Source organism: Leuciscus leuciscus, assembly GCF_965113295.1.
Source record: "Leuciscus leuciscus genome assembly, chromosome: 24".
Taxonomy (NCBI): Eukaryota; Metazoa; Chordata; class Actinopteri; order Cypriniformes; family Leuciscidae; genus Leuciscus; species Leuciscus leuciscus.
Genome location: NC_138723.1, coordinates 4,817,046 through 4,830,539, shown reverse-complemented (window position 1 = coordinate 4,830,539; position 13,494 = coordinate 4,817,046). Strand labels below are relative to the sequence as shown.

Genomic DNA, 13,494 nt, shown 5'->3' with positions numbered 1-13,494 from the left:
TCAAGAACCAATGAGGTTCATTCTCATGTTACGCAGCACGTTTGAGCTTCAGCAAGAACCAATGAGGTTCATTCTCATGTTACACAGCACGTTTGAGCTTCAGCAAGAACCAATGAGGTTCATTCTTGTCTTACGCAACACGTTTGAGCTTCTTCAAGAACCAATGAGGTTTATCCTCATGTTACGCAGCACGTTTGAGCTTCTGCAAGAACCAATGAGGTTTATTCTTGTGTTACGCAACACGTTTGAGTTTCAGCAAGAACCAATGAGGTTAATTTTCCTGTTACGCTGCACTTTTGAGCTTCTGTTAGAACCAATGAGGTTCATTCTCATGTTACGCAGCACGTTTGAGCTTCTTCAAGAACCAATGAGGTTCATTCTCATGTTACGCAGCACGTTTGAGCTTCTTCAAGAACCAATGAGGTTCATTCTCATGTTACGCAGCACGTTTGAGCTTCTTCAAGAACCAATGAGGTTCATTCTCGTGTTACGCAGCACGTTTGAGCTTCTTCAAGAACCAATGAGGTTTATGTTACGCAGCACGTTTGAGCTTCTGTAAGAATCAATGAGGTTCATTCTCGTGTTACGCAGCACGTTTGAGCTTCTTCAAGAACCAATGAGGTTCATTCTCATGTTACGCAGCACGTTTGAGCTTCTTCAAGAACCAATGAGGTTCATTCTCATGTTACGCAGCACGTTTGAGCTTCTTCAAGAACCAATGAGGTTCATTCTCATGTTACGCAGCACGTTTGAGCTTCTTCAAGAACCAATGAGGTTCATTCTCATGTTACGCAGCACGTTTGAGCTTCTTCAAGAACCAATGAGGTTCATTCTCGTGTTACGCAGCACGTTTGAGCTTCAGCAAGAACCAATGAGGTTCATTCTCATCTTACGCAACATGTTTGAGCTTCTTCAAGAACCAATGAGGTTAATTCTCGTGTTACGCAGCACGTTTGAGCTTCTTCAAGAACCAATGAGGTTCATTCTCATGTTACGCAGCACGTTTGAGCTTCTTCAAGAACCAATGAGGTTCATTCTCATGTTACGCAGCACGTTTGAGCTTCAGCAAGAACCAATGAGGTTCATTCTCATGTTACGCAGCACGTTTGAGCTTCTTCAAGAACCAATGAGGTTCATTCTCGTGTTACGCAGCACGTTTGAGCTTCTTCAAGAACCAATGAGGTTCATTCTCATGTTACGCAGCACGTTTGAGCTTCTTCAAGAACCAATGAGGTTCATTCTCATGTTACGCAGCACGTTTGAGCTTCAGCAAGAACCAATGAGGTTCATTCTCATGTTACGCAGCACGTTTGAGCTTCAGCAAGAACCAATGAGGTTCATTCTCATCTAATGCAAGGTGTACATATTTGATAACTTGTAATATCTCATGAACTATAAACAGTACACTAAGTGTACAATACTACACTCTACCCACCTTTTTATGAAAAAAATATTTTTTAGAAAAGACATATTTAGACAGAAATAATATTCCTGATAAAATAATCCTTGCTTCACTCTAAAAAATTAATATTTTTCTGAATGTGTAAAAGACAAAACAGACCATCACTCTTTAAGAAAGTGTCTTTATTTACCAAAAATTAGAAGGAAAAAAAACATCAACCATGGGTAATGTGGTTAAGCAAATCATGTTGCATAATTGTAAAGTGACTTTCTACAAATTTCAGTGCCATTTCATAGAGAAAACGTTAATATTGTATCGTAAACATGAAGGGCGGGGAAACTGGGAAAAAGGTGAAGCATAATAAAAATATACAAGAACAGAAAAAAGGCTCCATGGCACAGAAGACTAAACTACAGAAGAAAACATGGGAAACATGGTTGAAATGTGATTTATCAAAAAGCAAAATCAAATACGCATCAATGTCAAGCCAAGCAGACATTTGCTGACTGGACTTGATAAAGTATATAGTGCTTGAATGGTTTTTACTGCTTTTGCACAAGGACAAACTTCAACCCTATCTGTACAGTACCAGTCATGTGACGTTCTAAAAGCATGCTTTCTGAACAACTTCTTATAATTGCAAGGTTGTACGAAAAACACAGCAAAAACAGCAAACATAAATACTGAGATGACTTCAGCCATAGAAATTCAACACCCAGCTGGACTGATTATTATTGTAACATTTGTTCACAATAAAACAAAAGTACTATATGTACTTCAGGGGCTCTGAACCAAATTATTGATAAGTGTGTTTTAGACAAACCAGTTTCATAACAGATCACTAAGAGCAAGTTTACCAAGAACAACTTCTTTAGGGACAAAATGTTTGATGCCCTCATGATTGGGCACAAGTTTTAGCATAAAATATGAAGTCTACAAAGAACTCAAGCTAACAGCATTCCAGATCCAGATTATTAGGAACTGACATTAGAGTGTGTGTAAAAAGGAATATTTTGATATATCTTTAATCTTGGTCCAACACACAATGCCTCTCCAATTACAGGTTTCACAGGGCAGAAGATCCAGAGCAAAATCTTCTGCATCAAATCTTTTAAAAACCAGAGACAGAACTTCAGGACTCAGGATAGCAGGATTTCATGATGGCCTCCCTGTCGAATTTGAAGCTGAGAAAGGAGCGTGAGGAGAGGATGTATTCATATTCTTCACAACACAAGTCTGCCTGTCCATTATAGCCATAGACATCAGCAGCTGCATCTGGGGAAACAATTGTAGATGTTCCACAGTCAGATTAACACAACTTTTTTAATTCATGCAGAAAATATACTATTTGATGAATGAACTAAAGGTGCATCACATTAGCAAAATTTCTAGTCCTCGGTCAAGACCACTGTCATTAGTGTAGTGATGTATGAGAGCCAGCTCACTTTCAAACCAAGCATCTTTCTGCGGTCAACACGGCGAATCCGAGTGACCAACTACAACCCTTTGTGAAATCTTTCTACTGAAATGCCTGGATTTCACCCACCGATGGTAAACGTGACCGCACCTTTACTCTCATCTATTACAAAATCTTCAAACATTCGTAAGTTTTAATCACATATTGGATATGTGTGAGGATTTTTGCTTGTGATGAAATACAATTCATTTGATTTAGCAATATAACAACACCCCAATTCTAATCCCTATTGCATCACTGTTTTAAAAGGCTTGTTTAGATACCTGTGTCGAAGTTATCCTGCAGTCGTCTTGGCTGAAGTTTCTTGTCATCTTTCTGCAAGACAATATATTGTTACACAATAGAGATAAAGATTAATGTTCAGAAATAGTATGTGTAGCAACATGGAGGAACTGACCTGCGGCTGACTGACACCATTCGCTCGCTTCTTCAGGGTTGGAGACTCTTGGTGTTTCTTGCCATTGCTTTTCACATTATTCTGCAATGAAATACAGGAACCAATCACTGAATCAGCAATAACGAACAAACTGATGATGACTCTTGTCTGAGCTGCTGTCAGCATCTGAGTCTGACACAGAACATATAGTACACAAACTGTGGAATAGAGCAGTTTATCTGAGCTGTAAAAATGTTTATACAGAAAATGTCTTCCAAACAATGAATATTACTATAAACTGCATTATAGGCCCATGAGATACAATACATTTCGCCACAACACAATAAAGTGTCAGTCAATAGAGCTCTTTGACCTAGCATTCACATAATACATTATAGACTTCTATAATTCAATGTTAGGCTGCATAGATCAGGTCAGCCGGAACCGGGAACACTTCCCATGAATCCTGATGTACTTGTTACATCATGAGAAGAATGGCATCTACGCTAATTTTAGTGTCTGTGTTTATCTCGAGGTTTTCCCGCAGCCTGCCGGATCCAGGCCGTATCCAGATCTGATGAAGGACCTTCACCTGGACCCGATGACAACACAGTGCTGAAGTGCCAACTAGTCTCTCCCTATGGAGGATCCCTTTACCACTCTACAGATAAAGCGTTTTCGGGAAAATTCGTTTCGCGTTCCTACCCGAAGTGACAAAATAAAATTCTGTATCAAAATTTATAATGAAAGCCCAGTACTTTGTTTAGGCTTGGTCTGTAGGGAATTCCAAACCTGCCCACATATATTCAAACGCACATAACTATAGAACCAATTCTTAATGCGCATGTGAACGCCATCAGCGTTTCTCACAGGTTCGTGTTTAAAGTCTGTGTAGAGGGAATGGTGTCGTCTCAGCGGCCTCTAATTTAATAACTAATGATCGTTGCGACGGAAGCGAATCAATCAAAACTAACTTTAGCTGGAAAATAACTTTATTAAAGAACCGCTATAAAGCCAAAACAATCTCTGTTACCTTAAATTATACGCTTGTCTCTGTAAAGCTGCTTTGAAACAAATCTACATTGTTAAAAGTGCTATATAATTGAACATGACTTGACTAGAGTGCAACAGTCGGATTCCAGAAGCAAAAACTCCATTGGGATTTTGAACGATAACTTATAAACTAGGGATGCACAATATAATCGCCATCATATCGGTATCGGCCGATATATGTTCATTTCTAATGATAAGAAAATTAGGCCGATATAATAATGTACTGTTTTCTTCAGCTGGGACACAAAAGATGCGACCAAACACCTCCACGTTTTCCCTATTTAAATACAGTTACACGAGTAGTTACACGACCAAGTATGGTGACACAAAATAAAACGTGGTGCTTTTCTAAGCGGCTAAAAACGATTAACTATAATGCATGGCGGAATAGCACTCGGGAGCACTTCGACTCGGCACAGTAAAAAGTCACGTTGGTTCTAATGAGAGAAGTGAGAGGGAGAAGATTTTTCAGGAGTGATGATATCGAAGTGCTCCCAAGTGCTATTCCACCATACATTATAGTTAATCGTTTTTACCCGCTTAGAAAAGCACCACGTTTTATTTTGTGTCACCATACTTGGTCGTGTAACTACTCGTGTAACTGTATTTAAATAGGGAAAACGTGGAGGTGTTTGGTCGCTTCTAACTTCATCTCTGTTTGGTCCCTAATGAATGAACTGGGCTAAGCTAAGTGCTATCAAAGTGTCGCCGCGCGCCAGAGCGATTGAGCGCACACACTGAGACGAGAGAGGTATGTATCAACTCGTCTTAGTTAAGGGAATAACATAGTTTAATATGAAAAAACAGTGAAGTATCCCTTTAAATCCTTATGGGAAAAATGAATGGAAAAAACGCTTCTGGAAGCGGCCCCGCTGAAAAAGTGGGCGGGCACTAATGCACTCATTTTGCAGCATTGTTTGCTATATCACTGTATGTAAATATATTTGTGCAGCTTTCAGTGGGCAGAAATGCCTAAAGTTACAGACACATCTGAGGGATAAAGAACATGGATGAACGAGAAAATAAAGAGCGTGATGTGCTTGATATAAAAAAAAAGGTAATTAAACTGTGAATAAGATCAGATGTGACTGTCTATATAAGCTGTATTTCTCTGTGCTATACAAGTTGGTTATACAGTTCACACATACCTATCATAGCATCTTTATTTATGTAGATGAATTATTTTATGATGTGAACACCTACCTTGGGTTTAAGCATGTCTACAAGCTCACTCTGGGAGGTTTGTCCAGCAGTTTTCTGTAGTTTCTGCTTTGCCAAGCTGTCACCCGACACTGGAGATGCTTCCACCAACATCTGAGGTTTTCTGGGCTTTGAGCTGAGCAGAGGAGCGACAACAGAAATTAGTGCATGTCATCATTTCAACAGTCATCTGACTGCGCATTCAACAGCGTACGGTAACATAAGTCAAGCCACCTTTATTTCCACAGAGCTTTATTGAATAGAGACTGTTTCAAAGCAGCTTCACAGGGATAAACGGGGACATAATGATGCAAACAGAGTTCAGTTCTGCTGTAATGCAGCTCTAAAAAGACAATAATGTCATTGATCAGCTGAAGTCAGTTCAGTGATGATTCAGTTCAGTTCAATAACTGTGTAAAGTTCATCAATTATGAAACGAGTTCAATTCAGCTATTTAATTTGGGGACGCATTTGTGTCCAACAGCAAACGTTGAGGTACCATTATAGTAGGTTTGTGCACTTAACGTAACACGTAAATGCGCGTAACTAACGTAAATCAAGCTAGCTAGTATGCATAGGCCATGAAATGTTGGTGAAATAACACATTAGCGGACCGGAGGGAATAATATGGACGTTTTTCCAGAAAACGTCTTGAACAAAATAAATTCAAGCACTTTCAAGGACCTGCATCTATGTAAGGGTTAATGCCCTTCGAGGTGTCCATTGTCAGGTATTAATGGACGACGGCGAACCTCTTATACCTGACAATGGACACCTCGAAGGGCATTAACCCGCTTATACCATGGTCACTTGCCAAGTAACACATTTTTAAAAGATTAGTTTATATTTTGATTAGTTTTACAATCGAAATCTCAAGATTTTACAAACAATAACTTGGTTTCCCTGGTTACGCCTGACGGTTTATTTAGCAACCGGAGATATTTATAGTCCGCTCAGCTCGTAGAAGCCTTCAGTTTACTGCCTGTTGCTATGGTTACTCACAGCTGATGATGTAGCCAGCGCATTTATTTATTCATTTCGAACGGTAAACAGTCAGTTTCACCAGAACTCCTTTACTAGGTGTCCTCTAGCACTTTTTAATGGACACCCTGCAGCCAATCAGAATCGAGTATTCACCCAGACCATGGTATAAGTACGTTTATTTTCAAAAACTTTCCAGGGCCTTGAATAATTTTTTTTCAGATTCACAAACTTTCAAGGACCCATGGGAACCCTGATATAAAATCTCTGCAGGCATGAAATCATGACAGCGAAAGCCTTCTATAGCCAGAATCACCGCACCGGAATGGTTTGCATGGAGTGCTGCCGTTGGACGCGAAATCCTCATCGCTGCTCGTCGACTCTCCTTTGTGTTTGGCGATCCACTCTCTGAGCTGCCTGCAAATCACACATCACACCTCAGTTACACCTTCAATCGCACCCCATGGTCCACTTTAGATGCTCACTTAATGATGCTAAAGGAGAAGATGTACCTCATAAACGGAATAGCCATAAAAAACTTGTTGGGAGCCAGTCCAAGCTTGGATTTAGGAGTCATATCGTTCCTGTGGCAAGGCAGTTTATCCACCGGGAACCATTCAATGTTCTATCAGAAATCAGAAGAGCAGAGACATTCAGTGGATGCGTCGTACAATCAAACACATGTGCTTGTATGTGCTGGCAAAACAAAAGCATCCAAATGTATATACACCCTTATTTCTTTTCTGGTCTTGGGGTTAAACTTGGTGTCTTTAGGAACTCCCGGGATAATGTACAATCGGGCCAATTGATCTAAAATTCTCTGCTCGATATATGTCTTTTTGCATATACGATCTCGGATATCAAAGCCCGTCTCCTCTAAAACCTGCAGAGAAAACAGAACAACAATGACATCTGACCTCTAAATGCATCAGACCAACATTTGCATTTCCACAGCCGAGAATAAGACGTACTTCTCTCACAGCGCAGTCATGGAAAGCCTCGTCTTCATTGACTTTCCCTTTAGGAAAACCCCAGCCAGACTTGGCCAGATAACCCTGGACCATTAACACCTTCAGGTACAAAATAAAGCTTCAATAAGCGTCGCCAACCCTCTTTCACAATCACATAGCATAGATGATGATGCTTCTAGCAGCTGTGTACTTACATGGTCAAGCGTTTCATCAAGAATAATGGCACCAAATGTCGGCACACCCATCTTGTACTCTTTCCACTGCTCTAAAACCTTCTGAACATCCTCTCCGTGGGGCAGCAGGAATGGACAGTGATTAAAAAGTGATCAGAATGTTAAGGAGACACACAGAGAGAAACAAACCACAAAAACACTTTATATGCATGAGAATATATATATATATATATATCAGCGCCGCTGAAAAAAGGGGCAGATTGTCTCTTTTATTTAGAAGACGGGACTTGATCCGCCATATTGCTCGTTGCACTTCATCCTCATGATTTGAGCATCTTCATGATACAGTTGTTGTCAGATTTCATTGGTGATTTCATGATAAACAGCTTAGAGCCGCACGACTGAAACTGCTGTCCGAGAGGCATTTCAAAGATGGCCGCCAAGTGAAAGTGACTGCTTTTAGACGCCTATGACTTTCATTGTCTGACACTTTAAATGAGTCCATTTACTGGGTTCTGGAAGTGGATTCGGTTACACTTTATTTTACAGTGTCCTTGTTACATATGTTACACATGTACTTACTATAGTAATAACAGTAAATTATGCATAATTACATGCAACTAACCCTCAACCAAATCCTAATCCTATAGTAAGTACATGTAGTTGCTTAATATTACTCAGTGCTTAAATATATAATTACACTGTAACAATGACACCTTAAAATAAAGTGTAACCTTGGATTCTGATTGGCTGTCAATGTACTAATTACTCTTCTCTAAAAAGTATTGCATTACTTATAGACCAAAACAGTTAAAACATTCTTCAAAATATTTTCTTTTATGTTTCTCATAAGACAGAAACTCACACGGGTTTATGATGTCATGAGAGGGTAGTAGCAGTACCACCATGTCATGAGAATGAGTAAATGATGCGTCTCTGCTGCGAGTGCGTGTGTATTTTGAGACGGCCTCTGCAACACACTGGCTATTATTATAGTCATCATAATCGATTATTAAAATCTGGAATCGGAGATTTGGAGACAAATTACAGGGGTGCAAAAATGACTTTATAAAAGATGGCAGCATCATTATTTATTTTTACACAGATTGGTATGTCTGTTAGTTAAATATGTTGACTTGAGCAATCTTTGTTTCATTATATGCCAACAGTGACAGTTTAAAAATGGGAAAAAGCACTTCTTGTGTTTTTTTGCCTGAAGTTTGCATGTCTGTAACTTGTCAGATATCTTAATATCCTTTCAGATTCTTTTGTTTTGGTAAACTTATCTTTAGGCATCTTCATTTTAAAGGCCCAATATAGTTCAGTCCCAGAGATAGAGATGTTAATGCGGCTCCATGAGTAAATTGGTCAATTGTGCACATTCTCAGGGGTCAAAAACCAAACGTGGGTCACTCTGTCTGCATACAGCTGACACTTTTTTTCCTTTAAAGAACTAATGTTGAAACTAGAAATGTATCTTGTTTCCCTCTATCAAAATACATGTATATAACATACCTTCTTAAACGTATATTTGAACGGTCAGCGTTGGCATATAAGGCTCCAAAGATTGCTAAATTGCTAAATTACCAATCTCCATGTACAAATAAAGAAATAATGCTGCCATCTCTCTGAAGCCGTTTTACACCCCTGTAATTTGGCTCCAAATCTCAGGTGAAATTGTCTTTTGATCCTCCTCTACAAATATTCATCCATAACATTTAATATTTCAGCTTTCATCACTATTTAGTCCATAGAGTTAGCCTTCTCTAATTCTCCAACTGTTGTCCTATTCAGACACTGCTTTTTTGGCGTAAGAGGTGCAGGGAATTTTTATAATGACACTTTTTGTTCCTTGTTCCTTGTTGTGAATCATTCAAAACTCTTTAAGTCTTTTCCGGCATCACCTACTCCCTCCCATTGAGACACACAGCTGGATTTGAATCCTGGGGCCGGTTTCACAAAGCTATTTTAGACCGGTCTATAGTGTTAGACGAGTCTAAAATGTGCTCATAGACTAGTCTAATGTAAGTTAGACTGTTTCACAAAAATAAAGACTGACTTAATTTAGACCAAAAACATTAGATACCTTACCCCAGGCTAACTTACCCCCAGGCACCTTACCCCCAGGCTAACTTACCCCCAGGCTAACTTGGGTCTAAGACTCTATGTTACCGTGGCAACCAGCAGTAACAATCAGTTACATTACAAACAGCGAAAAGAAAAGGGAAAATGGCTCATAATTTAAACATTTCTTCTTGTTACTGCATTCTCCGCTAAATTTCTCAAGTAAAATGTCTTTGTAACTGTTATACTCCTCCAACAAACACATATTATCCGCTGGGGTAAACTGCACTGAGCGGTTCAATGCGCTTACTCGATCCGCCGTGTTTTTTGTTTTGAAAAGTGTCTTATTTTACCCAGAATGCATTGCAGTGTAGTCCTACTTAAGATAGTCAGAGTCTTAAAGCAGAACTCGGCAACTCTAGCGAACTCTAGTCACTTCTTCGCTGATTTTCCCTTTTGTTGTCGCATGTTTTCCCCACGAGCTCCCCCTACAGCTGTGGGGGGGGGGTGTATATTTCACAACACAGTCGTAAAAAACTCACTTGCGGCGGCCTCCTCCCCCTCTCTACTGCGTTTGTTTTGATCGGAGCAAGCCAACTGTATCGCGTGGAGCTATGTCTACCGAGGTGGGTAATCTGGTGATACATCATACATGCGTGTGTGTTTATGTCGAATTGCCGTAAAGCAATTCGTGTTTCGCGCTCGTTCTCGTTCTAGTTCTCGCTTCTCACGAGACTTCCAATTTCTATCTTGCCGGGACGGTAGTCCCCAAGTTGCAAGGTTGGTTTTCCGCCTGGGAACGCTGGGGGGAGCTGGGAAAGTAACCAATATCACCAGAACGGGGGTTGTTTAACCATCCAAATGATTTCTAGACAGTTTTATTAAGTTAAAAAAGTTACCAAGTTCTCCTTTAAGACCTAATCACACTAAGAACGATTACTATAAAGAATGATAACAATAAATATATTTGCATCCACACCAACGCATGAAAAATGACGTGTTTATTCTAAGAGCGCACCGCAGTTTTGTCATCGGACACTTTAAATGAGCCGATTGACTGGGTTTTGGAAGTGGATTCTGATTGGATGTCAATGTTTTTTTTTATCATTCTGAAAATGATTTAACTGATATCGCTCCTCTCTGTGGTTATGGCTATAGCTGTGCTGTGGACTTCCCTATTCTCATGGTATTAGAACTATTATTTTGCAGTTATCATCCTTGTTGTGAACAGGCCTTTAGTCTGTGTGTTAATGAATGTTCACGGAGTCTTCCTGCAGCGCCCAAAACCTGGCCTAGGACTCAAAACACAAACTCAGTACTCTCTCTGCCCCTAGTATGCTTTCATTAGGAACATTATACAAAGATCTCTTTAGGATATCAGCCTTGGCAAAGTCTCTTATCCCACACTGAGGTAATCCTGGTGAATTCTGCATGCAGAAGTCCAGGTAAAACCAATGGGCAAGCTCGATCTGGAAGCAGACTCTGATGGCATTGTCCCTCTCCTCGCTGGGGATGTGAAGAATGAAGCGACTACAAGACACAAAACAAAATCAGTCAACAGCACATTTAATGATGAAATGTGTTCAATACAATGGACTACTTGTCTTGCACTGAGCTTTGTGACATACTTCCAGTTGTAAATAATATGGCATGATACTTTTCTGAAGAACTAACAGATCTAAAGCTAAGATAACCTTAAGTCACTATGACATCAAAATCGACAGGGTTTTTTTTATGGAATATTGCAGCATTTATTATGCACATCTTTTTTTTTACTCATATGCACATCTTGAATCTGATGCTGCCTTCACGTGCTATTGGAATTACTGTACATATGAGTTTCCTAGTTAAAAATTGGACACGAACGCCCTCTTAAGTCGTATTTACCAATGGGAAGCTCAGGGATAGTGCTGATACTTCAGTTTTCGTGTTGGACGGGCCACACACTTTAAACGAGGTGGAGGGGAGAATGATTGCTGCTTCCACAACAGCTACATCGCCTTGTATTGTAATTAAAGTAATGCATGTTTACACAAGAATAATCATTTGATCTTCAAATACAGGCTATTTTTCGCTTCAAATTTTGAAGCATTTTTTACAGTGAAAATAGTCTGTATTTGACAAAATATCCACAATTGTCAGCAAGACGACTATCTAGATCAGTGGTCTCAAACTCAGTTCCTGGAGAATTCTCTTCCTTCATGCAGCAACACCACTTCTCTTCTCTGATGTGTTCACTGGGTTTACTGGTATCACATGAGATCCACAAACCACAACCATCCAATCAATTCCCCTCAAGCCCCGCCCTACATTTGTTCCTGTTCAAGAAGGATATACGTCACGATATAGGGACAATCGCAACCTCCGTTTCATGCCGACTTTAAAAAGTGAATAATAATCTGATTCTGCACTCTCATGATCTACCTTTCACTAGCATGTGATCAATTAAGGACAAACCAGAGGGAAAAGCTGATTTCCCCTCATTCGATGAGACTACACAATTAATAATAATCATAACTATTAATAATAAAATAATATATTTTGAATGTCGTTACCGGAAACGGGGTTGAACCAAGTTTTTTTTTTTTTTTTTATCAATTAGAACCGAACACGGAAGTAGTTCTACGTAGTAAGTCAATTGACCATTTAGTTAAAAATATCAGCAACAATAACTATTAGCATCCTCTTGATCAGACGTTAGAAACTGTTGTTGTTACTCGCATTTGGAGTCAAAACACCGCTGACCTGGCACGCGCCCAAAGCTGACTGGAGCGCGCACGCGAAACACAAATATGCGCTGCAGACTCACACACACACACACACACACACACACACACACACACACTCGACGGACAAAACTGCACTCGGGACGGGGGTGCCTACGACACCCCGAACACTGCTTACCACAGGAGTTTAATAGCTTTTGCAACACAGCCTTTATAATACAATCAATTAGCTTAGCTGAGTCCTTTAGTTTAGATGACCGATTCGACCGCTCAAACTGATATAAGTCCATATTAAACGTACAGGTACTTTAAAACACACGGTATGGTGTGAATATAAGATCTTTGTTTACCTGCAAAGGTCATCCAGTAAGCCGTTAGGAATCTCCCATCTTTTTGTCTCCATGTTAAGGGTAAAAACATCCCGAACAAGCAAAACTAGTGCGTTTAAAAACAGCGCAAAGGCACTACACTTGCGTGCTTCACATTTATAATATGTGGCTAAATAACATGGTTCTGTACTATTCAAATACTATCCATAAAAGGGCAAGAAGTGCTGTGAATTTATAACGACGACACTGATGCTAACATGCTAACTAGCTAAAAATACGAATTCATGAACAACTCTTGCGTTCAGAAGGAGGAGGGATCAGAAGCGCGTGAACGGAAACTCCTGACCAATCACAGTCACTCTTCTTACATGATTGACATCATCAAGAAGCCAATCACGGAGAAGTTCGTAGAGCAATAAAGAGATTGGCACTGTGGCAGTTTGTATGTGAAGAAGATGATATTACAGCGATCATGCTACGCTATAAATGTAGTTAAACACCTGGCTAAATTGTGAAAAGGATATCTTTTATCTATTCGACCTCACCTTTCGTGCAGTCAACGCCATTATGAATATATCTCTACACATATTTCCAGTGTAATACTCATTTACAAGGCTTTCTTCCGCACAACTGTCATTTTACACCGTTATATGAAGGGTGTGGTCGCGGAAGTGGCGTCGTGACGTCACACCCTCGGCGTGCAAGTCACACACACTGAACTGAGAACAGCAGGAGTTGAGCT

At 39.9% G+C, this 13,494-nt stretch overlaps 1 protein-coding gene across 2 annotated transcripts; it reads right to left on the bottom strand.

Moving 5' to 3' along the window:
• Positions 1-1,567: 1,567 nt before the first annotated feature.
• dcp2 (decapping mRNA 2) lies at positions 1,568-13,431 on the bottom strand. Of its 2 annotated transcripts, none has more exons than XM_082156862.1 (11): positions 13,298-13,431; positions 11,076-11,227; positions 7,655-7,782; positions 7,461-7,559; positions 7,220-7,372; positions 7,002-7,114; positions 6,811-6,906; positions 5,512-5,644; positions 3,277-3,357; positions 3,143-3,194; positions 1,568-2,677 (listed from the first exon to the last, which is right to left on the bottom strand). In XM_082156862.1, exons 2-11 carry the CDS (start codon positions 11,128-11,130, stop codon positions 2,535-2,537), a joined length of 1,053 nt encoding a protein of 350 aa, XP_082012988.1. In that variant the 5' UTR covers positions 11,131-11,227; positions 13,298-13,431; the 3' UTR covers positions 1,568-2,534. The 2 variants fall into 2 exon arrangements, with proteins under 2 accessions (XP_082012988.1, XP_082012987.1); XM_082156861.1 differs by lacking the exon at positions 13,298-13,431 and adding an exon at positions 12,774-13,259.
• Between the last annotated feature and the right edge of the window lie 63 nt (positions 13,432-13,494).

Bases quoted from the DNA above. Each gene is read 5' to 3' on its own strand.
- dcp2 (XM_082156861.1), bottom strand. From the start codon at position 12,826: ATGGAGACAAAAAGATGGGAGATTCCTAACGGCTTACTGGATGACCTT. The intron at 7,783-11,075 runs ATATCCTAAAGA...CATTCTGATCAC, and splicing joins AAGAGACTTTGCCAAGGCTG to TTTTTAATCACTGTCCATTC. The intron at 3,358-5,511 runs GTAGGTGTTCAC...ATTTCATTGCAG, and splicing joins TAGACATGCTTAAACCCAAG to AATAATGTGAAAAGCAATGG.